This window comes from Charadrius vociferus, unplaced genomic scaffold (assembly GCF_000708025.1).
Source record: "Charadrius vociferus isolate BGI_N301 unplaced genomic scaffold, ASM70802v2 scaffold56, whole genome shotgun sequence".
Lineage (NCBI taxonomy): Eukaryota > Metazoa > Chordata > Aves > Charadriiformes > Charadriidae > Charadrius > Charadrius vociferus.
In genome coordinates, this window is record NW_009649057.1 from 1,753,658 (window position 1) to 1,778,063 (window position 24,406).

Here is a 24,406-nt window from a genome sequence, read left to right on the forward strand (position 1 = left end):
ATGTGGCAAGGGTTTTGAGATCTTATTTTCAAAACTATTTAATGTGACAGTTGGCTGATCTTACTGCAAAATTTTTATTTTTCCTGGAATGTTTTTTTTATACCTCCTTTACTTGACTGTTGTGTATGAACTACCAATCTCCCGTTTCATTCCGTGCCTTTTTCAGACTGATTCTGCTTACGTGCCCAAGAAGTCCCGTCTGCCCGTTCCCTTAAAATCATCCCGACCATTAGGAAATGTGCCTTTGAGCTGCCGTACGCAGGAGGCAGATCCACCACTACAGGGTCATACCAGGACACCTCATGAAGGTCTGAAAGCATGTGAAGTACGAAACAAACAACTTAAGCCACAAACAAATGCAGAGTTATTATCGAATGAGTCTGTAACTGAAAACCTTCAAGAGCAGCCTGCACAGGAAAGCACATCAGTGAGAGGTAAATAAAGAGCAGACATAGTGACTTGCAGTGCTGCTTGAAATAGTGGCTTCTTTTCTTGTAGTAGAAAGTAAAACCAGATCATTTATACAGATGTACAATGATGCTTAATCTTGCAGTTTTCTTGGGTAGGCAAATATATAGAGATCTTGAAAAACACTTTTTTTTTTCTTTCATCTTTGCCGCTGGAATGTAAAACGGCTTTGTATGGGATAGAAAGTGCTTTGTGTACATGGCATAAAATACATAATAAATGACAGTTTCCCAGGGTGCCCACACACGCACACATGTATGTCAACGTTTAAGTAAATGAAGAATTTCCTTTACATGATGCCAAGTCTCGAGAAAACTATCTGTAATGGGGACAGGAGTGTATAAAAATACAGTATTTGTTTATGCTGCATAAAGAAGTTTTTCCAATATTCCACTGATCAGTCAAATCATCCGTGTCTGTTTCCAGTGCGGCTGCGTTAATTTAAACTCGGTTGTTGACGAAGTATCTGGATCAGCAAAGTATGACAAATAGTAAGGCAGAGAACAATGGGTATTATATAAAGATTTGGAGTGGTAAAAAAATAAAAATGCGCTTAGCAGTTAGATTAAAACTGAGTAGAGATGTAAAGGATAGGTGGGGGAGAGAGGAGGTGTAAATATAAGAAATAAGATTCAATAAAGAAGCAAGCGAGCCACTGTCAAACACAGAGGTTGCAGAGGCTTTGTTGCTAATGATAATGTTATTGTGGGAAGGGACAGATATGGCACAGCTTTATTGTAAATACTCAAGTTGATAGGACTACAGCAATTAGTTTTGTTAGGTGCAAAATCCAGGGAGAATTGTGAGAAGGGAAGTACTGCAGTCCTGTGATTTCCGTTCCACAATGATTTCTTTACCCTGGATAACAGTTGCACTGCACACTTAGCAATTCTGAGCCTTGCTGCAATGGGAGATTGAGGAAGGTTATTTTATGGTCAGTGCTTATATTGAAGAAACTTTTTAGATTTTTCTCTAAGCTTAACATAAAACATTTAAAAATGCACTAAAAATTGATTACCTTTTACATTGCAAAGAGGACGTGCAAATGTTTATCTTCATTTGTTGGTGGGAAACCTTCGCAGTTCACATTCTTAGTAGTTATCCTTATAATTAGTTCAAGTATTTTAAAAATATGTGCAAACGCTGTTACATATGATCAGTCATGTTTGTATTACATTTTCAATAGTTGTTCTCGCTTAGATGATTTTCCTGTTCTAAATTGTCAGAACCAGGTTTGGCTTTGTGATTGTTTGTGGGGTTTTTTGGTTTATCTGTTTGGTTTATTGTTTTTTTGTGGGATTTTTTTTTTTTTTACTAACCCGCTTGATTGTTTTTCACTCCATTTACTGCCTTCTGTTTTACCTTCCCCTGCTATTCTCCAGTTGACTCATTGCTCAAACTGGGTAACAGTGAGGTCCAGGTCAAGTTGAACGTTGATCCAGATGTTGATCCAAATAGGGGGGACAAGAATGAATATGCGATGGACAAAACCCAGCAAAACTGTCAAGGTAGAACATTTATACGGTATAGTATATATAAAAAAAGAAATCTTAAAACTAGTTTGTTCTGAATTGTGCAAAATTGTAAATTACTGCAGGTAATTGTCTCCTGTGCCATTTTTTGTGGGTTTCAAATCTCGTTTTCTTAGCTAGTATGGATTAATTGCTCTAAGATTCCAAGTTCATCTTTTAAGGGTTATGCTTTCAGAAGGGCCACAGGGATTTACGATTCTGGTTTCCAGTAAAAATAATGAGTTGTATGCCTAACTCTGATCTCTATTGCTAATGTCCTCACTTCTGAACTCTTCTCTGAATTAAATGTTTGTTACTTAATGGTTCTGCATCTAGTTATGAACTATTAGAATGAAGCAACTGAATGATAGAATTTTGCTTATCTGAATTATTTGAAGGCATTCAACTAGGTTGAAACCTAATGGAATCGCTTAATGAAAATGTAAATAGGCTTAATACTGTGTATTACGTGTTTCCGCATCATCCATTAGTCTTTTTCGGGAGGGTTTGAATAACCTGATTAACACGCTGTGTACAGAGGGTATGGCCAATTTTGTACTCCTTGGTCACGTCATTAATTTTATTTGTATAAGTAATTTCATTGCAGCCAGCCAGTTGGTTTGCAGGATCGTGCTCTCTATGTGCCCGTTGTGTGTGTTGACACATATACACACAGAGTTTATTAGTTCTCCTTTAATAAAGGGCAGTGTTTCATTAAAAACTATGGCCAGTCAGTTGGTTTGCAGGATCGTGCTCTCCATGTGCCCGTTGTGTGTGTCGACACATATACAGACAGAGTTTATTAGTTCTCCTTTAATTAAAGGGCAGTGTTTCATTAAAAACTATAACCAGTATTCTAATCAGAAATATTTCTTCCCTAATGTCTGGTTTTATTTTCTGTTTTTGTTATCTGGAACGTTTGCATGAAATCAGGATTGCAGAGTTTAAGAGTTCTCCTAGTATTTGGGTTTTTTCCATCTCAGTCCGCAACCACCTTTGACATATGTGTTACTGCAGCAACCAACTGGTAGAGAAGGAGGAGAAGCTAATGAACTTAAGTGCTGCATTCTCTTATTCAGTGTGTCTTCTTGAACTCATACATGGGCATTTCATTGGAAGCATTTCTGTCCTGTGATTCTGTCACCTTTGGAATGACGTACATAATGGGGTGCAGCAATATGTGTACTGCAGAGAGCATCATCTAGCCCTTATTTTGAATATGTTGATATCCCAGTATTGGTGCTTCTTTTTTTTTTTCGGCTTTTAGGTTATATTTGTTTTTATTCTCTTGTGCTTGGGCTTGACTTGGTCCTTCGTATACAGCCGCCCCCCCCCGAGATTTTGTACTGATTCAGAGCTTGAACAGGGGCATTCGAATTCTCCATGGAAACCAATCTGAAAGTATTAAGGCCTCCGCAAGATCGATGAATGACTCCCAAAAGGGAGGTTCTAATTTGTAGTGATCTTTTGCAGAACTAGTAGAAGGGGAAAATTTAATTTACTGGTAACCAGAAAATAACCATTTGCTTAGATATTTACATACAGCCCTCAACATACACAGAACTTATAAACATAGAATATACGTAGGAATATAGAGCTTTTATTGGTCTGAATCTGGAGTGATTGCATTACTTATGAATGGCAAAGTCAGCTAATGGATGTGCTGTGCATTCCAAATGAGTGCCAGTAAAACCTTTAACACCAAACATTTTTATGGATTTTGTTTAGAATGCATTTTAAAAAGTTATTAAAGACCCTTTTTCAATTTTTACTGTTTTGTTGATAATCTTTTTAAAATTCCACTGGCTTTATGCTCCAATTGGTTTTGTATAGATTTTTGAAGTGAGGAGAAAACGAATATTTAATTAGAAGTTTTAGGAAGAACCATTTAAAGTCATTGAGTGTACTTTTAAATCTCAGCACCTTATGTTTGAGGTTATCGTCTTTGTGGCTGGAAAGGTCTGGGCTTCATCGGTGTCTGACGCAGAACCGCATTTAGCAAAAGTAGTGTTCAATCATTTGGGAAGAGAAAGCGGGTGTATTTGGAGTATTGTTTATTTGAAAGGTGATAAGGAGTTTGAAATATTTGATGTGCAAGTTGAATTAATGGGCAAATCATAGAAAGAGGTCAAAAGTCCAAAACTAATATTGTATGGTTTGTAATTATTCTGCATTTTTATTCTGTTATTATAGAAGTAAATGAATTCATTCTAGTGCTGCTAAGAACAGAATGTCAGATAAAGAAATATTAATATTCACACGCAAGCCTCCTGTTTTTCAGAAATGCAAAATCATCATAACATTAGCAACGTGAATATCCAGTGCTCATTAAAAGAGATAAATGAAGAGTTTTATTCCATGGAACATGAGGCCGTTGACTCAGCCACCGCATATTCAGGTTCCAAGTGCCCGCGTTCTCTCAAATTGACTGTAACAAGTACAGATGCACTTGATGACTGTGAAGTCATAGATGATATAGAAGAATTGAAACAAAGAATTAAGAATATGAAGTCTGAGCTTGAAAAGTACAAAATGTTCGTGTTTAATTTACAGACCTCTGACCAGCTTTTATCGAGTGTTATTTCCAATACAGCTTTGAGCGACACAGCCTTGCCTGTGGAAGGACACGTTACACAAGTGCAAGATACAGCTGTGCCAGAAATCAAAACATTTTCTAGTGTCCATCAGCTGGTGGATTATGAGATCCACGCTAAACATAGGAATGCAGAGTCTTCAGAAGCACCTGATACATGGACAGGACAAAACCTTAATGAACTAGGATCAGCAAATGAGGCAGAACTTGAAAAAGAGCAAATTGCAAATATGCATCTTGATGAAGTGTATCATCTTCAGGACAAACTGAGAGAAACATCACCACCCAAGTGAGTAAAGCTTTTACTGTTTCAGGTTCCTTTTTGTAAACAGCAATACCAAAGAACAGGAATGGAATATGAAGATAAGTTTATTCACATATGAGCATGTTGTTATAGTAAAGACTAAATTTCACTAACATTAACATAAAGCAATTGAAACATTTATTTAAAAGATGCCTTGAAGTACAGAACAGTATTTCTCTTACAACAGAACTGCTCCTGATAAGCTCACATCATCCTCTGTAACAATTCTCTGCCAGACACCTGCGTCTCTCCCCACACCTCAGGTCCATAGCATCCTCAGTGTCTGTGCTGCAAGACATCCTCTCTTGAGCAAAGTCAGATCTCCTCAGGTTACTTGGTGAGACAGGCTGTTTTCTGTAGTCAAAGTATTATGGTTTTCCATCACTCATCTTTTTTTCGGGTGACAAATATAAGAAAATGGAACATCCCATTTAAGATAGAAATGTTTCCGTGGGCAATTGGCTGACAGATTCATGCTACCCCTTCTGTTTGTGTGACCACACTTTATGTATAAAACAAGAAGTGTACACTCCAGTTATAATTTATTTTGCAGTTGAGTGCCATAATGCCTTCCTTTGAAGGATGTGGAAGTAGATATATACAGAAATTAATGAATGAAATTTTATAGCATAAGCTCATAAGCTGGAAAATCATTTATGGGAGGCTGGAAAATATCAGTCTTGTTTTTTGCATGCTAAGACTGGGGGCAGCATTTTGGCTGGCACATATACAAATCACAGATGGGGTCCCGTAAGACTAAACCTTTTTTAACTCCTCCCCCCCCTTTTTTTTTTTTCCCCTGTAATATCGTTATTGTCCTGAGGGCCTGTAGAATGGCAGGAAGTAGAACAAAGAAAGGTATCCAGCCTGTTGGCTTTCTTTAGAATGCTTGAGTAGAAATATTTGGAGAGACTGAGCAACCACCAACATGGACTATTGTATATCTCTTAGTATTACTGTCATAAAATACAATTGTGCTACATAGTACATATAAATTTACATACCTTGAAAATATACCTCATACATTTTACAAAGGGAGGTCTAACTGTGTAAATTAAGGAATGAGACAGTATGGATCGCTGTAAAGTTTTTATGGCTACTGTCTAGGACAACTGCACGTGTCACAAGTGACAGACCCAAAATGAGTTATTCATTTCTTCCTATACAAATGACAATAAAAATTCTGTAACAACCCATACCATCGTAGATTTTGTTTATGCCTCGTATATTGTTTGATTCTCTGCATCTTTTCAGATCCTCTCTCTTTTTCTATCCACTAATGTACGATTCCATAGAAAGAAGTGTATCCGTGATACAGACGGTGGCAGTATAAAGGGGATGCCTGTATTTGCAGAATGAATTCACTTGATCTGGGGTGAAATTTAACTCCTGGCTTGTGGAGTACAAGAGTTTGGACACTACAGTGGTTGCATGGTCATGTCTCTGGTAATGAAATAATAACATTAAAAAACAAACAGACAAAAAACCCCATACGTAGAGGTGTGGAATTATCAGACTGGGTGAAACCAGCTCAGAATGTCCGATATTTTGCTTTCAGAAAAGGGACAGCTCCATGTTCTCTTCCTTACTGTATCAAAAGAGAAAAAACAGTCAGGAAGAATATATGTGTTCTTAAAAATTCTTTTAATGTATTCATTCTTATTTACTTTAATTTGGCACCTTCATGCAGACAAACAAGTTCATCATTTTGGTTTCTGCCCATCTTATAAATGAAGCAGTTAAGTGAAGGATAATAATGGACAAGTTATGCTCATAAATATAAAACTCAACAGTTAGAGACAATACGTTTCTCATTGTGGCTGTAAAAGCATTTTAAAAGAAAATTGAGTCCCATAAAATTATGACTTACGAATATAAGTTTAATTCACTTTTTATTTATATTTAAATGTTATTTATGGTCAGAAAATTACTTTAAAGATAATTTCATTTTCTCAGATATAATTTATTAGTTCATTCACAAGCTCGAGAACTCTCCTTTCAACGCCAACAAATTAAAGAGATCCGCAGTGTTTGTATCGCTTACCATCAACATCTGACGAGTCTTATTAAAGCTTTTGAGGAACTGCTTCAAGCCAGTGATGTAGATTATTATGTTGCTGAAGGCTTTCGTGAACAACTGAATCAAAGTGTGCTATTGTTTGAGAAGCTAGAAGGGAAATTCCTGTACGGTAAGTAGCGGTACTTTTGCTTATTGTCTGAGATGTATTAAGGTTCTCGAAATTTGGAGGTGTTTTTTTTTTTCTTTTTTTAGTGAAAAGGAAGCCTTACTTCCTCATGGTTGCTTTTACATGATTTATAGGGAGGACTGTCTTGGAAGATAAAATTTTAGTGCTCCAAGAAGACTGGATTTTACTTTTGTAGTTGTCCTCTGTGTTGACACCTTGCATTTTGAGTTGTTTATCTTAGCACATGCATATTTTAAATGTTCAAAATATAGTGGTTATAGTTTAGTAAAAGATTCGTTACAAATAGCCTTCGGGATTTTCTATTTCAGGAAACAGCCCAGCTGACTTTGTTGAGCATAAGCACTGGATATGTCCATTGAAGGGTTCCCATGGGCATGGTTCACAGTTGGTTTTTCACACAATCTATGTTTAACTAAAATGAAAAAATTACAGGTTCCTGTAGTTTTTCACCTAAAGTGCAGTCGCTTGCAAGAAAGGTAAATGCAGTGCAGAGATCTGGGCTGTGCTTTTAGAGTGAAAGAAGAAATTATCATAGAGTTGTCCATCTAGGCAATTTTCTATGGCCAGTGCCTTTAAAGAAATTGCATGGAATCTTGCATTGGATGGTTGGAAGATAATACCATGCTGATTTGCACATTATTGATATTCCTGTAGAAACAACACAAGTTAAATTTTATACATGTATAAAATCATCTGTCACTGGATACACCAAGAAAAAGAGCCATAGACTTTATGGAGAAACCCACCCAAATTAAAGTAAGGGGGGAGAAAGGGAAGATCTGTTTGGTTAGAAGGCAGAGGAGAATAATTCCTTTCAGATTTTGAGTAGCTCATGCATTTAAGACCCTGTGGTATTGCAGATTGGTGTGTATTTGAGGGTTTCTCTAGGGCACAGTAGTAGAACAAGAGCCTCCTGAGCCGGGGTCGTAGGTAAAGTCAACCAGAGCAGCGGTGTCCTTATGTAGAGAAAGCCAAGTGCTGAATGGAGTGTATACCCAGGAAAGGACATTCTAATGCGTACCAGTAAGCAAATCTCTTCTAATTGTTGGTGAGAACTGGCTTATTGGCTGAAAAACGGGAGTTTACACACCTGAAAATGCTCTTGTCCTTTGACTGTTTATCCCAGCTCCCCCACCTCCTGTTTGGCAAAGCATTAAGTTGGAAAGGCAAAGCCTTAAACGTCGAAGAAGTTGGACCATGTCAGGAGATGTATTATTCCTAAGATTTTCAGTTATTTTCCCGAGACCTGTGTCTTGCTACCAAATAGTCTAGTTGGTTAAGAAAAGCATGCTATCTTTCATAGTAGAGAGCTAAAATGCAACCATGTTTTGTAAAATTAGCGTCAAAATCAACATTTGTCACCTGAATGAAGAGTATATCATGCTTATTGCCTTCAGGCCATAGTTTGAAGGAAGTCAGCAGCAACGCGATGGAAACGGGGTGCTAACACGAGTGAAATTCAGCAAGAAAGACCTTTTCCTATTGTTGCAACTGTTGGTCTTTCTCACCTAAACAACTAGCAATACTTCCACAGATATCAGCTGCAAAACCAACATCTTCAGGGAAACACTTGAGATGGCCTGAAATAGGGACCCTGACCCCTACGTCTTCCTGAAATTGGCTCTAGAAGATCACTTTGTTCAGAAACATTCAGGGCCCGGCCGGGCAGTGATCTGTATTCTGCCTTTCATTAAAGATAGTGGCAGCATGTTGCGGTTTCAATTGCTCATATAAAGGAGTTGTATATGAGAAAAAGGTATTACGCCTAGTGTGTCATAGCAGTGTAATAAAAGATTGAGTGTATTCAATGATTTCAGTGGCTACAGGGATTCCTTGCATTACAAATGAGAAGACTATATAGTGAATAAACATTAAACGCCTTTGAAAAAAGAACCCCAAACCAACAGATGGTATCCTATATAATGTGAAAAGTCACTGACAACCGAGACAGTTCAATATATCTAACACAATGGTGTTGCGTTGAATCACACATTAAAATAAAATGATGTTTGTAGGGTTATAAAGAACATCCAGCGTACTAAGAATTGACTGTAAAGAAAAAGCATAAACAACCGTCTGTCTCTGCATTTCCATCCTGACCTTCAGTTCATTCCCCTGAAATTTCAGCTGTGCAGCTCTTGCCTGCCACTTTTGCGTATTTGCACAAAAATTTTCAAATATGGGGAGCCAAGGTGACACCACGAAACTCTTCTTTCCTTCTTAAATTAGTGTCTGAGTCCAGGTCTCGTGCACTGAACTGTCGTTGTGCTCACACGCTGTACCACTGAGAATGTTGCGGGCAAAGTCCGGCATATGCCCCTGTATTAAGGATAACTGGTTCACCTGACTCGGGGTGGACAACATCCAAGCGAGATGGAATTGCTTTTGTATAATTTTTATTGAAGAAGTAATGGCGTGTTCTCATAATCCTTTTGCCATATAGCACAATATTTTACATCTGTGTGCTAACTAAAACACCGAGGCTGTAAAATCTGGCACCTGTGGTACCTAGTAATTTTTTTTGAAAGCCCGAGAAAGCTATTGCTTTGTTGCTGGGCTGTAAATAGTTCTGCTCATGTGCAGCATTTGACATTAATAGACAGTGTGTTGAGTATCTGGTGACTTCTCTAATTTCTCATTAATTTACCATTCTGTATTTAATTAGTTTAAGATGGAGGGGGAAAAAGTATAATTCTCAATATCTGTTTTTAATCAGATATTTCTGTTTTACAGGAGAATCAATAGGTACAGAAGTTACTATACTTTATGAATTAGCTCAAAGGTAAGAGCACAATCGAGTGTTTATCAAACACATGGTAGTTTGGTAAGTTGATAAGTGTTGCTCCATATTTTGTAGCATAACTTCCATTTGGTTTTGGGAGGGCTTTGCTTATGCTGCCTGTTTCATTAATGTCCATTTTGTTAATAAAATATCCACAGAAAACAAATTGAGGCTTTTTTCCCCACTTCTCAGCAAACAACTGAGATACTGAGAGGAAACATCATGCTACCAGGATTGTTCCTTTCATGAACAAACAAAACATATGCCGTAATGCACTGTTGTGTTGTTCAGATATTATCCTAATTGCGGCTTCTAGCAGGGATAGTCAGCTACCTTTCTGTTTCCGTGACCTTGGGGCTGGCTGTGGATCACTGAAATACAGTGCTGTTGAACTTCATTCTCAAAGCACCCGTATGCTGAAGGTGAAGAGAGCAGGTGCTGTTATGCTGCGTATGTTGGTTTTATGCCAGCCTGGGATTTTTCTGGGCTACGGAAATCCTCAGCTGCCTGTTCAAGGCAGCTTGAGGTCCCCTTAACGCGAAGGTGACTGCCTAGCGCTGGAACGTGAACGCTAGGCTGGTGGTCCGTTGATTACTCCTGCTGACTTCAGTGAGGTCGGAATTTCAGTCTTGATGCATACCTCTGATGTGTAGTGGTTTGTCATGTTCTGTCACACAAATTCACTTGCTTTACCCGTGTCCTGTAAGTTTAACACCATGTTCTCTGTTCATGCTTCCGAAGTAATAAAATATTTTTTAAATTTTAAAATGTTTTGTTTGGCACAAAAGGGATAATGAGAACACCACCACAATGTACCAGCAACTGAAGGATGAATCACCTGTACCATCTGCTCTTCATAGCTTGTCTGACTTTGATTTGTCAGAGAAGTCGTCTCTTGGATCACCTGAGCACAGGCATGACCTAGAAGGACAGCATGGCACACTGGCGCTTCTGCCAAACAAGTTTCCCCCAGGTAATTTTTTTCCCACTGAAGATTCACTAGATATTGGGAAAATGTGATAAATAAGACACAAGGGAACTAATTAAGAAATAATGAAGAATGTTTGTCTGCTACAGCTTTCCAGTATCTTGCATAATCATTGCAATTTCGGTAATAAGGCATACAGAGATGACAACGATTTGAACTACCTCCTATTTGAAACAAAATTAACTATGATATTCTGTGTCTTTGTTGTTTTAGACTATCATTTTTACAGCACTCCAGACGGTTTTTAAATAGACAAGTTATAAGGGGAAAATAGACAATCGTCAAGAGATTATTACATTGAAAAAGAGAATTTTTCTAATTTTATAAAAGCCAGTGTTGTGTTTCCTTGAGAATTGTAAGTGCTGCATAATTAATAAGCGGTGTCATGTTTGACCTGGATAGTTTCACTAAGCACAAGTGATGCTTGCAGTAGTTTGTTATAGGCAGCGATGAAAATTTAATAGCTGAGATAGCACGTACTGTTCAGGAGAAAAATATTGCAGAGTAAACCAGGAGTGTATGACATGGATAAACTGACAAATAAGATAGTGACAGTTAGAACAGATAAGTTCCCGAGTAAAGCTGAAACTTACAGCCAATGGAAGAAAAATTGTAGAATGGCAAAGCAAGAAGGAAAAGGTACGGTAATGAAACTTGATAGAACAGATTTATTTATTATGTTATGCATTGTGTAAGTCAAAGTCAAATTTATATCTGGGTTACTCTGGTAAGCTTCCTATTGTTATAAGGAAAAATGTGTACTATTGGTGCGTCGAGCCTGAATGTGAAGCTGCATTGCAGAACTTTGGTTTAATTTCCCAGTACAGGGAACATTTTAACTAGATAAAATTGTTATCTACTACAGTTTTTGTAGGAAGAAGAAATTTAAAGAACCTTAAAACTGGACCATTGTTTAGGTTAAAATGTAGAGTAGGAGTTTTCACTAAATGTGCGGTTTGGGGACTATGGTAAACGACTGTTGTGGAGTCAGATATTTAGTGTCTGCCATTTTGAACAGCTCTGTATCATTTTTTAGTATTAACATACATTAGATTTGACAGGAGTACACGGTGTAAACGAATACAATGATTTAAATAAGAAGTGGTCTCCTGGTTTATTCAGAGTTATTAATGGAGCATCTGCAAGAAATCCGAATCCTGAGACAACGTTTAGAATACTCCATAAAAACTAATGAGAGACTGAGGAAGCAGCTTGAGAGACAAGTAACAGACAAGGAGCTAGATGAAGGTAAGAATTTATTTCATGACAAATTAAATCCACCTTTCCTGCTTAAAGCCTGAGGGATCAAATGCTGTTGGAAATGTTTTGTGTGCTTTTTTGAATAAACCCCACCCCTTGAAAATGATGTGCTTTTCTCTGAATACTGCTGCGTCTTGAGGACCGTCAGCAGACACAGCTTTTCCATGCTTGTAGAGTGGCATAAATACAGATCTACTGTGCCTCTTCCGCTATTGCTCGAAGCGTATCCAGTACTGATGCACCAATCTTTTATGGGATACAGGTATGCCATGTACCCTCAAACCTACAGTTGCACATATCGCTAAGAGAAGAGGACTACCAGGTGGTTTTATGACAGTTGATGATGCTGTGGTTGAATTTCATACAGAGTATTGAAAAACCCTTGTAGTTCTGTTTCCAGCAAACAGCCTGCTTTTTTGTGTCTGCCTTTGGGATATCATTATTGTTGTAATGGTCTTGGATTTTAGGATGTCAGCCTCTTTTAATTCTCTGCCACAGCCAGCCAGGGGCAGTTGCAGGATAGGAAACCTATTTTATCAACATAATTTCACTGGGGCCTGGGCCCAGCAGGACTAGAGGAGGAGGTGCTTTGCTCTAAATTACATTGCTGCCATTGATCCACAGTAGGAATTCGATGGAATTAGCTTTCCTGCACGTACTCCGTGTATACCTGGGCTGGTCAGTACAGCACCACTGCTAACAGGGCTGGTGGAGCTGCCTTCTCTGGAATTTTCCGACTGCTTTAACACCAGCTTGTGTTTACATACAGGGACAAAATATCTGTAAGACAGAGCCTAGGCCGTGGTGTTCAGCTTGTCATTTGAATTGATTAGTGTGATAAATGTGTTCTACACAAAATGACATCGTGAGTTTTTAATGAGAAATACCTGACAGAAACTGATGGACATTTTAACGTAGAGCTGGTTTTCATTCCAAAGTAATATAAAGCAGTGGATGAAAAATACTAAAAATAGGTATGCAAATTCAGAGTCACTGCTCTCTGTTGCTAGCGTTCAGCATCTTTGAAAGCGAAGCTCTGTGGTGTGTTTAAAACTTCTCACAAGAGGGTACCCAGGCTTTCACTAAGGATGTTGTTGTAGCACCTTTTCAAGCACACTGTACCAGGCATACTTTCCTACGCTTTACGCTGTTCTTGCTCTCCTTCCCACATTATCCCCCATAGGACAATTGATTAATATGCAGTATTACTCAGAGTGGAAGCAGGCAATAAATATGTACATATTTTCCTTTTACTCAGTTTCGCTAATATTGACATTAGATTCATTATGTTTTACATCATCCCCATAATCCATTTCTGTTGTTTAAATGGAGACTACCTGCAAATGGCAGCTTGCTTTCAGGAATAATTTACAGTGATGGAAAGGTGTATAAAAAGCATCCATTTCATTCATGAAGTATTTACGCTGCTGGAAAGGCATACTGTTCTTGTGAAATAACCACACTGAAACACTTCCAACTCTTTTACAGCTTCATAAAGATTCTGGCAAGGGCATCCATTAATGCAGTGAAAGTATATTTTCTTTATAAACTGTCTTATGCCTTCCATCTGTCTTCTTGTTGCCTTAGTGCATCTACCAGTGTGGGGAGGAGAAATTTGGAAAAGAAAGGAAAAAAGCAACTACCTGTTAGAACAGCTCCTCTTTGTTATTATGTTCTTTCAGTGCTTCCTGTTTTTCTCTGTTTTGAAGATCTCTTTCATTTTATCAGATGTGTGTATTCTCTCTTCTACTAATGATGCTACTTTTTCTCCTAATAGATGGGCCTGTTTTGACTTTCGGTGTAAGAAGTGGTTCCTAAGTGAAGTTGAAGAGGATTTTAGCTTTGGGACATGATAACTTAAACCAATTTTTTTACTTTTAACTTAATATACTTCATTTGTTTTCCTTTAAAAAACAAAATCAAGTTTTAACATACTTAATTGTTCACAAGAGCCCATTAAATTCATGTGATATTGAGTTGTTTGTGCAACCAAAGTTAGTGCTTAGAATTATTCTTGTCTGATAAATATTATATGGATGTATATACACACATCTGTCCGCTATTTTTGCCACGATATTTTTAATATTTAGATTCTCTAAGTATTTAAATGCCTCTGGGCTTCTAGTATTCTATAAATGACTCAAGTGCTGGTAATGACTACATCGTTACTGCAGAGCTGAGGTTTGCAGTGCAACTAGAACTAAAATAATTGCTTCAATCATTTCAAATGTTAGGCTTCAAAATAAAATCAAAGGTTTAATTTTGAGTTTCCTAGGTTTCAAATGTTATTAATGGCAGTCAACTTTAAAAGGGGTTTTTGTTTGCTTTTTTTAACCCATAAGTAACTAATGTATCTATTCAGACTTACCTTCAGCTTTACCATGCCTTTAGTTTGCTCTACCTGGGAATGAATATTTCCTTCCGCTTTGCTGCGATTTTTCAATAGTGCTTGTCTTTCAGTCAGTGTTTCCTTTGAAACCTTCAAGGCACGCTTCCTTAGCACTCGCTTTTTCAGCACAAAACACAATGAAAACTCAAGTGTATTGCAATTGTAGGCCCTGATGCTCCACTTTACTCTGGTCAGATGGACCTTTGCATCTATGGAGAGCGTAATTGATGTCAGCAGGGCTCTGCACAGAAGTAGTAGTCTCCGTAGTGGGTCAAATTGCAGGATTGTGGCCTTATTACCACTGGCTCTACATTATCCCTTATTATGTAAGATAACTAATAGTTATATTCTAAAGCCTTTCAGTCGGGCTGTGATAGCATAACTTTTCAAATAGGATAAAGCTGGGTGATGGGCAATAAATTAAATTAGAATCAAGATGAGACCATCAAGCCTTGCCACTTGAAGTTGAATTGCTTTGTTAAAATCTGAAAGGAAAAAGCCTTTTGAGTTCACATAGCTACCTCAACTCTTTAACATATAGATAGTAAAATGCCATTAGTGCCAGGCTTCTAGAGCCTTTGAGTCTTTCAGTAACGACAAGAGGTGCATATCATGGCACACTACATCCCAGTTAGGTAGTGGGTAAAAGCTTCAATTGGGATTACAATAAAATGAGATTACTCAGAGGAAGTGCAGCACATCAAATTGAATTGAACTGCCAGACCTGAAAGGCATCCTCCTCATACATTCAGCTAATTTTTTTGCCACCTGGTTATTTCTCTATTAACCAAATAGTTGACACTCATGTAGTTATCTCAAGCTTTAAAGCGTAGGAGATACTGGGATAACCGATCAACTGAAAAATACTTTTAATAGAGAAGTTAATTCCAATGGGTCCTGAAGTGTTTTACTGACTATAAGCAGGTTATAAGGGGCAATAACAATTACTTGACTTGCATTTCAGAGGCAGCCACCTTGAGAGTAGAATGAGGCACTCTTCAGACTGTACTGTAACATTACACATCGCTGTGGGATGAGGAGCATAAATACAGTACATTATGAGGGTTACCTAGGCTGGAATTTGACTGACCAGGTACACGATTTAATGCTTACATTCATATGACTGGTGCAATAAGGTCCTCAAAGTAGGATTCATCACCCTTAACGTTTCTGAAAGTGAGACATCTAAATCTGTGCTGGTTACCCAGAGCTTCTCGTGGAGGCACTGGAGAGAAGTATGTCTCTTCGGAGGAGAGGGCATCTCATCTGCAGAGGTGTGTAAAGGATACATCAAGTGCACCACTCCCCGGAGGTGCCTGTTTCTCCCCGTGACTATTGATGGTTGATCAACGCTGGCTCAGTTATCTAAATTTTAGGTGCACGAATGTAAGAGGGATGAATCTTCATCCCTGTGATCAGAAGTGGGTTCTCAGTGTGCAATCAGAGGCAAAGACAGTGACTCCAGCCTTATGCTCTTGACAGGCACGGTAACAAATGTATTACCAGAGTTTGTGTTACTTCCTGCATTAACCACCGCAGGTTAGTTGGTACAATCTAGTGGTCTTCTGCAGTGATGTCATTAAATACAACAGACTACGAACAGAGCAAGGCAGTTTGCATTATTTTCAAAGAATCTCAATGTCACAAAATACTCCTGCATTTTTTCCTGTTGGAATTTTAGCTGATAGGTGGAGACTGCCAGGGATAATTTTGCAATTTTGGTGATGGTTGCCCAGCAATGAGAGGTACTTGTGATGCAGGGCTTTGGATTACTTGGCATGAACCTGAACTGCCTTTTAGTCTGTAGGGATAACCTTCAAAATATGTAGGGGAGAAATATCTTTCGTAACGTGTTTTTCTGCAATTTTTTAAATTGTTCTTGTCTGGAAAGTTTAATCTTTAATGACCTAGAGATGACTCATAAATCATCTTTTATGTATATATTTATAGGTTCTGCAAACATTTTTATCCATGGCTCAGAGCAGCATAATTCCCTGACTTCTGAAATACATTTCCTGAGGAAGCAAAATCAAGTTCTGAATGCAATGCTAGCAAAAGGATCCAGAGGTAAAAATGTAAAACTGGGCTTTACAGGAGTAGACTGCAACTCATTTCAGATCAGAAAACAATAAAATATTAACAGTCCATTCGCTGAACTGACTTAACCATTCTTCCCATCCCTGAAATTCCATGCTCAACCATAAGCGTTGAAACTGGGGCTGACAGTTTTAGAGGAGTAGTGGTAATGCTCCTTCTTTCTGTTTATTTGTAGCATTTGCCATTTAATATTCACTTTCATTTCTCCATTCTTCTTTTTGCATTCCGTTCTTTTTATACATTCTGTATCCTTTTCTACCCATGCCTTTTATTACTATTTTCTTGCTCCTTCTTTCCCCATGCTTCCATTCTGAAGCTCTCTTAAAAATTAAAATAAATAAATAAATAAATAAGCCATAGAATAGCAAAAGAGTTGCTGGAAATGAAACCATTCGGTACAGAGGAGTTGAGAAGGTTCAGAAGTCTGCTGCAGAGGGTTGACTAGACAGGCCAGGTCATCTTCCTCACTTCCAAGTGTTTGGAAACACTTTAGAAGAGAACAGAATGGAGGGAATCCATTTGGAAGTATTTGTGATCACTGAGATTAATTTTAAACTTTTCTCGTGTCCACACCTGTGAAGAGAGAATATTAGAAGCCTTCCCTCTTCCCCCAGGAAAACCAATAGCTCACCAACTAGGTTCATAAAAGCAGCTTAAGCCACAATTATAAATCTCCATATTTTCAGACTGTTTGTGTAAAAGCACTGGTGCTTCTTCCAGAGTCAAGTATTCTGTCACCTGTTTTAGTGCCTCTTGGTGCTTATCAGTTTGTTCAAGTTCTACTTTTTTAATTAATATATTCCCACTTTTGTTTGTTTCCACATTTGACAATGTGATCTGATATCAGAGTCTCTTTTTTGTAAGAACCCTGATGAGTAGAGCATTTTCACCCTTGTGTTTTAAAATAATATCAGTATCTCTGGAGTTTGTGATCTTCTTTTCCTTTTATTCCTGGATGCAGGAGAGAAACAAAAGCCTCTTAGATACCTCCTGCATGTTTTGGTCTCAGGCGTTTTCTGTCTATGGTCTTAGTTCAGTAGTGAAAGGCTGGTGATGCGCATCTGTAACGCCATGTGGGGATTACTGTTTTCATCCACTTTCAGCACAAGTACTGAAGATGAGGAAATGACTTTCTAACTGTTGGGAGATGGAGTGATTCCTCCCTGATGTTTCTTTGCCGAGGTTACCTCCTCCTTTTCCAATGCTAAACGTAGGGTCACAACAAACTCGGGGTCCCCATAAGCCCCTCTGATTGCAGCTGTCTTAAAATGCTCAGTTGCCCCTATCAGCAATTCTTTGTCACAGAACCAGTTTTGGGTAATAGCTTGTGCCAAGGAAAGGACTGCAATGACACATTTGGTGGATGAATGGAGCTGGGAAGGAGAGGACAGAAGGATTTCTGTGGGACAAAGAGGAACATGGGTGCAACATGCCCTAGAACAATCCTACTGAATTCTTTTCTTCCTGAAGAGAAGTCAACTCCATTATTTTGTGAGAATTGGCAAAACTCGTGTGCCTGCTTTGGGACCCTGCTGACACTAGTTGTTGAATACTATCCTTCTGACCAAATTCCAAGAGGTGTTGGGGACATTTGGCATATAAGGCTGTCCACAGGTTTTCACTGAGCCTTTGTGAGTCCTGGGGACTAAATGCTGCACATTACAGAAAATGCATCTAGCAAAAGTCGTTGGAAAATTGAAGTACTGAAGTCCTAAAACTCACAGGAGCAGCTGTTATTTTCTGACAGTCTCTGAAAGAGCTGGTTTTGTTAAAAGCATAGCTTTAGTGGGTTGTGGACATTGCAAATACTTTGTGTTTCTTCTTGTTTCAGATAAACAAAAGGAAAATGAAAAGTTAAGAGAATCTCTTTCTAAAAAGAACGCACTCATTGAGCATCTTCATGAGGATTATGAATGCATCAAGAAAGAAAATGAAAGGTTGCAAAAACAAATTGGCCAAAAGGAGGATGAAACCAGATATCTAACATGTCAAATTTACAGCAGTCGTAATGAATTAAACAGGTATCGATTCTGTCCACATTTAGACATTCATTTAGAGAATAAAATTGTCAATGTGACAAGCATGTATTTAGCCATAGCCATTAACATTAATGAGGTGCAAGGGAAGAGTTATGGAGGAAAGGGGGGTGGATTTTAGATTTTGAAATAGAAGGTAAGAATTTAACTTTTAACTTAGCTATTTATTGCGACTTCACAGGTTGCAAACAGAGATTAATATAAAGCAACATCAGATCTCTGAGAATGAGAAGTTACTGCAGTCACTCCGAACTGAGATCAAGGTTTATGAAAAGTTGGAAGAAGCAAGAGGGAAGAGGACAGGTATAAATGCACACTTATTTCTATACCCTTAGCCTTTGCTACCCTGCCCTCTCTGAATAGGATCTTGTCAAAGGACAGCAGGGCTAGGTCACTGTTTCTTTGTTTCTACTTGTCTGCTATGCAAAGTAGAACTGAGAACCTCACGATAAAATGCTGCTTTTTACTTAGGAGTGTAACTGGGAGGTTGAGATGTGTGATATGTTCTGACTTGGCACACCCAAGTTTCCCTTATCTTTCTAGTTAAGCTGAAAACAAGTATTGACAATACAGTGGTTCAGGCTGGATAAGCTTCATGGGGATCTTAGATGTTTACTTCTCATCTAAATACATGCTGCTGCATCCTCGTAGGTAGTGCTTACTCAGGTAGCTTGAGCTTTCTCTTGTCTGAATGTGAGGGTAGTGTCTTCTCCTTAGGGCTGGGGAGAAGCGCTGGCACTGCTTTCCAAATAAGACGTTTAATAACTTCCTGTCCGCTTTTCTGTCACTAAAGGTGAGGGGTAGGAATGAGACTTCCATGAGTTCTTTTTAAGGAAGCTATGCAACCACATAGCTGTTGTTACGGTTAGGTAAAAAAGTAGAATGTTCTCCATTGCTGCATACTTGTTACAGGAGCCAGCAAATTTCCCATTGGAAGTTCTTGTAAAAGTTGGGGTTTTTTTTCTTCCTGCTACTCTAAGTAATATGCCCTGCTGTCGCTGTATTTCATGCCTGGCTGCGGCGGAAGAGCCCTGTTGGCATAAGGCTTTAAGCCAAAGTTGGTTCAGGGATGAAGTCAGTCTCCTTGCAGAACTGGTAATGTAATTAGGGAGTAGCAGCACCCTCCTCGTGCAGTTGAGCCCCCTCCCACTGTCAGAACAGTTTGGTTTCAACACGAAAGAATACATGGAATTGTTTGTGTACTGACCTCCTTCTATGAAAAGACAAACACAGCCCTGGCTTTTTTTCAGGTTCAGATTTGTTCCTCTGGTTGCCAGGTGATCACCGTTTTCTGTTTTCTTCTGTGTATAAAATTAAACTTCCAATTCTATTCCTTCCCTCCTCCACACTCTGAGATTACCCATTCCTTTTTCTTTCCGCAGACTGTGCATTAATGCACTTCAAATTTTGTAAATCCTCTTCATTCTCTTTTTATTATATTTTTTAATTTTGGCATGAGATTTATTAGCTCTTATGGACAAAGTGAAAAATAATTTTCAGCTCTTTAAATCTTGCAAGGGTAGAAGCAATTAAGACATGCTTTTTTGTCAAACCATTATCTTAATGCTGTTTGTAGTTAATTCTTAACATTGAGGATAAAGCTGGCTATAATTTACTTGCTCAGCATTCTGATAATGGCTAATATTATTTTAATTGTTAAAGATGTTAAGTGTTTCTTTTGAAATTGTCTTAGATCCCAGATGTGATGCATCAGAAGAATTCCGAAAAGATCAGAATAATCCACTTGACTTACATGAACTGTTGACTGAAATACAGAGTTTGCGAGTGCAGCTTGAAAGAAGCATAGAGACAAACAAGTCTTTGCATGAAAAATTAGAGGAACAGCTTTCTAAAGAAAAGAGAGAGGAAGTGGGATCGGTGTCAGCTGTGAATATCAACTATCTTTTCAAACAAGAATCTCAGCATTATGCAGGAATGAATGGTACTGTGCCATACATGCTTTTGTTACACTGTAGAACCTGTGCCTTGTTCTTTAAAGATGCTCTTAAAGCTTTATACAACATCAGCTGTACGTTTGGGAGCTGCCCGTTTCAGGTCCCTTTCCTCTTAGAGCCATTAGTGCATGGGGAGGTGAAAAGCATGCTCTACTGTCTTATAGCCTCCAGCTGTCACTTCCTTTTCATTCAAGAACAGAATTTGCAGACAGTCTCTGCGATGCAAGAATTGCCTACATTAAATTGCCATAAATTTTGCTTACCTGGGGTTCTTTTTTTAATGCCGAGCTCTATAGCATTTGCTAAGGGTGAGTACGTATTACTCAAGTATGATCAATAAGTGCACTAAATGATCTCTGTATAAATCAGTTCTCCCCTTTTTGCCCTTGAGGAACATTTTACCTTTATTTAAGGTAAAGTTAAGTGATACTGTTTTAGCAAATCGGGGAAAATGTAGTGTTTACACTCAGATGCATATAGTCACTGCATATAGTCAGATGCATATAGTGTTTACACTCAGTCCCCATATAGATGCACGTGGGATAGAGAGGGCACAGGAATGTTCTTCCTTGCTGCTAAAGTCCTCTGCGTAGTAACAGCTTTCCATACTTGCAGCACAAAGCCACCTCTCCTGCTGCCTATACAGGTATGCACCGTGTTATGGGTAACAATAAGAATGGGGCTTTTTGGGTCCGTACACTTCACCTGAACATGCGTACCTAAATCTTATGCATGACACAGAGCAAGCAGCATCAGCCAGAGGATTAGTGTGAGAGCTTGTGAGGCACAACAGGGTTTTTTACCACCTTACTGCTTTTGTGGTTCCATCATGTCCGATCAAAATCGTACTTCAGATGAAATACATAATGAGCATAATTCTACACTGCTCTGTACAAGTAAGAGAGGTGCGGAGTGTAGCAAATATCATTTATGAGTTGCTACCATTCTCTGTGTATTTTATACTATAACTCTAAATTCCAGTCAGGTAACAATGGGGATGGTTCCTTAGGGCCAGTCATGATAAAACTGGTGTGGAACAGCTATCGTGGAGAACCTGTACCACCAGTATCCCCAGATTGCATTTGTTCCTGGTTAGTTTCTAGATAGAATCCTGGATGTTGCTTTTGACCTGCATCAGGTAGAGCAGATGGGAGCTGGAGAAGCTCGTTATTTCTTTGAGAAAATGGTGAATAGAGTTATAACAACTTGGTTTCATATGGACCAGAAAGACTCCTTGCAATGTCATCACCTGAATTTGTTAGCTTTCTAGATGTGCTGTGATTAGTCTTTACTCATAGGTACTTTGGGAATTTGGAAGATCTGAAGAGGGGGGATATAAGATACAATCTTAAGTATGGTATAGCTGTGGGAAGTGTCATACTTTTTGTGGAGTTACTGGAAAGCTTACATTTGTTGATTAAAATATCTTCATCAGGATGTATTTTAGATTTTTCGACCATGACTTGATTTCGGGGCATATCTATAACTTTGCATAGATGCTAAAGAGATTATTGTAGGTAAATACTGAAAGATACATGGTGTGGTACTAGAAAATGATCTGTGTTTCCCTGCTTCCCGAGTCCAAGCGCAGCTTCAGCAAAAAAAAAAAATAATAAAGGAACAGAAATAGAGCTAGGAAGTTTTTTTTTAACGCATGTTAACTTCTACTGATATACTCTTCCTTCTCTCGTTTTTCTGTGTAGAAAATCTTTGCAAATGCCCTGCTACCAGCAGAAACATTTGTGAGCTGCAGAAACATGGACATTGCATTTCGCTAGTGAAAACAGGTACATCCAAAAGTATCTCAAACGTGCATATTACCGGTATCCCAGACTTGCTGCTTAAGAGAAGTCTAGTGTCAATTAGTTCTATATGTGAGGATTAAAAAAAATGAAACACTTTTTCTGTCCCAGGTACGCACTCAGCCTCTAAAGACGATGTAGACAGCACTTCACACTGCAGTAGCACTTCATCTTCCAGTACGGCGTGTACCCCTCGTCTTGTGCCTGGACATCGTATGTGGGCAGACAAAAATGGGCGCCACGTTCTTGGCTTGATAGAGGATTATAATGCTCTGCGGAAGCAGATTTCAGAAGGGCAACAGGTTTTAGCAGAAATGGAGATTTCTTTAAGAGAGGTCACCGGTACAAAACTGCAGGAGCCTGGAATAAAGGTAAACAGTGAAAGCTGTGAGAGGATGGTGAATTTTACCTAGAGGTGCAAAATGTATAGGTTACAAAAGCAAAGAACTAGGTTAATGGTGCAGCAGGCACCATTAACTGCGTAACTCTGTCAGGACACCTCAACCTTGAGAGTCCAAGTCTCATCTAGATACAGGCACCTATTTGTGATTCTGGGTTAATGAAGCTACGGATAAATTAGTTCATTCTGGTCCTTTAGTAAGCAATCTCACTTGTATTTCCAACTTGAAATGAGGTGAAACTACTTACTTTTACTATGGAAATTGGTGATTGTTACTCTGGAAATGATAAAAAAGCCAAACAAAAACAAAAACTCCCAGATAAAACTCTAAAATGCTTTAGAAAGTGCTTAAACGAGGGGTGTGTATCAGTAACGTAAAGATAAAAATAATTCAGGAGATTTTCTCGTAATGAAGACTTGGGATAAACCTACGAAATGTGAGACAGTTAAAAGAAACCTGGTATACAGCTGATAAATTTCCTCGCTTACTTGTATTCTGCCCTTTAGTAACCCCGGGTGATAACTGGACATTAATGATTGATGTATGCTAATGAAGGTCGCTTCATATTAGGGAAACTTTTTAATGTTTTTCCACTTCCTGGTATCAATTGAACACTTTGGCAATATCAGTAGCTAGTCTAGAAGCTTGAATATCTCATTAATGATCAAATATTGTCTTCTAAGACATAGCGTATCATCCTTTCTGCACCACGTGTGACACGGTGCTATCAAGTCATGGTGCTCTTGCTGTAGTCTTAAACTTAATAATTCTTAAACCAATAAAACGTTTGCCTTGAATTGAATAATGTCAATCCTTTTCCTCTAGAAACAGAACAAGTAGTGTTTACTTATGCTAATTTTTTCTTATTTAATATTGTTATTGTCTAGATACAGTTAATGATAGCATATTTGGGGTGGATTGAATAAGACAAATCTACCTACGAGCTTCAACAACAGGGAAAGAATAATCTGTACGTGTTTGTGGCAGGAACAAAGGAACTTAAACCACAACAGGAGAGGCTTGGATCGGGCATTTAAAACAACATGCCGGGGTAAAAATAGTGAAACACTGCAGTGGGGCTGCTCAGAGACACTGGAGGCATTTTTAAGAACAGACTACATGAATGTTTGAAAAATAACATGTAATGCTGTCCTGCCTTGGAGTGGGAAAGTAAACTACATGACTAATGAAGGTCCTTTTCACACCTATGATTTTATGATAATATAAATGTTGTAAAAAAGCTGCTCGCTGCTCTTCAAAAACCAGAATGTCTTAACTGCGTGGATAAATTTGTGCTACTTATTTTTCTAGTTATAATTAGTAAAGCTATTGAAGATGTAGTCTTCAACAATTCTGAAATTCTTTTTGTGGTATCACATGTGTGCTCACACAGTAAAATGATGTCTGAATGACACTTAAGACTCTCTGAAGTATCATATATTTTCAAATGACCTAGTTAAGATACTGATAATGACTGAAAAAGTAATCTCTCTAAGTTTTTAACTTGTTTTTTTGGTGTAAAGATAAAAGCAGCATGTTTCACATTTTGCAGTGTCCTATCAAGCTTTACATCACTGAAGTTTCAAACTACTTAGCAAATGGGATATTTTATG

The 24,406-nt window shown here is 38.3% G+C and overlaps 1 protein-coding gene across 1 annotated transcript in view; it reads left to right on the forward strand.

The window, feature by feature from the left end:
• Positions 1-24,406, forward strand: part of CDK5RAP2 (CDK5 regulatory subunit associated protein 2) — an 82,574-nt gene that overhangs the window by 50,039 nt on the left and 8,129 nt on the right. The window contains exons 21-33 of the mRNA XM_009888041.1: positions 167-434; positions 1,851-1,976; positions 4,261-4,861; positions 6,833-7,065; positions 9,817-9,865; positions 10,654-10,838; positions 11,976-12,101; positions 16,453-16,569; positions 18,431-18,620; positions 18,817-18,938; positions 20,329-20,577; positions 22,294-22,377; positions 22,504-22,763. Of these exons, the coding sequence (XP_009886343.1) occupies positions 167-434; positions 1,851-1,976; positions 4,261-4,861; positions 6,833-7,065; positions 9,817-9,865; positions 10,654-10,838; positions 11,976-12,101; positions 16,453-16,569; positions 18,431-18,620; positions 18,817-18,938; positions 20,329-20,577; positions 22,294-22,377; positions 22,504-22,763 (2,610 nt within the window). The remainder of the gene's footprint in view (positions 1-166; positions 435-1,850; positions 1,977-4,260; positions 4,862-6,832; positions 7,066-9,816; positions 9,866-10,653; positions 10,839-11,975; positions 12,102-16,452; positions 16,570-18,430; positions 18,621-18,816; positions 18,939-20,328; positions 20,578-22,293; positions 22,378-22,503; positions 22,764-24,406) is intronic.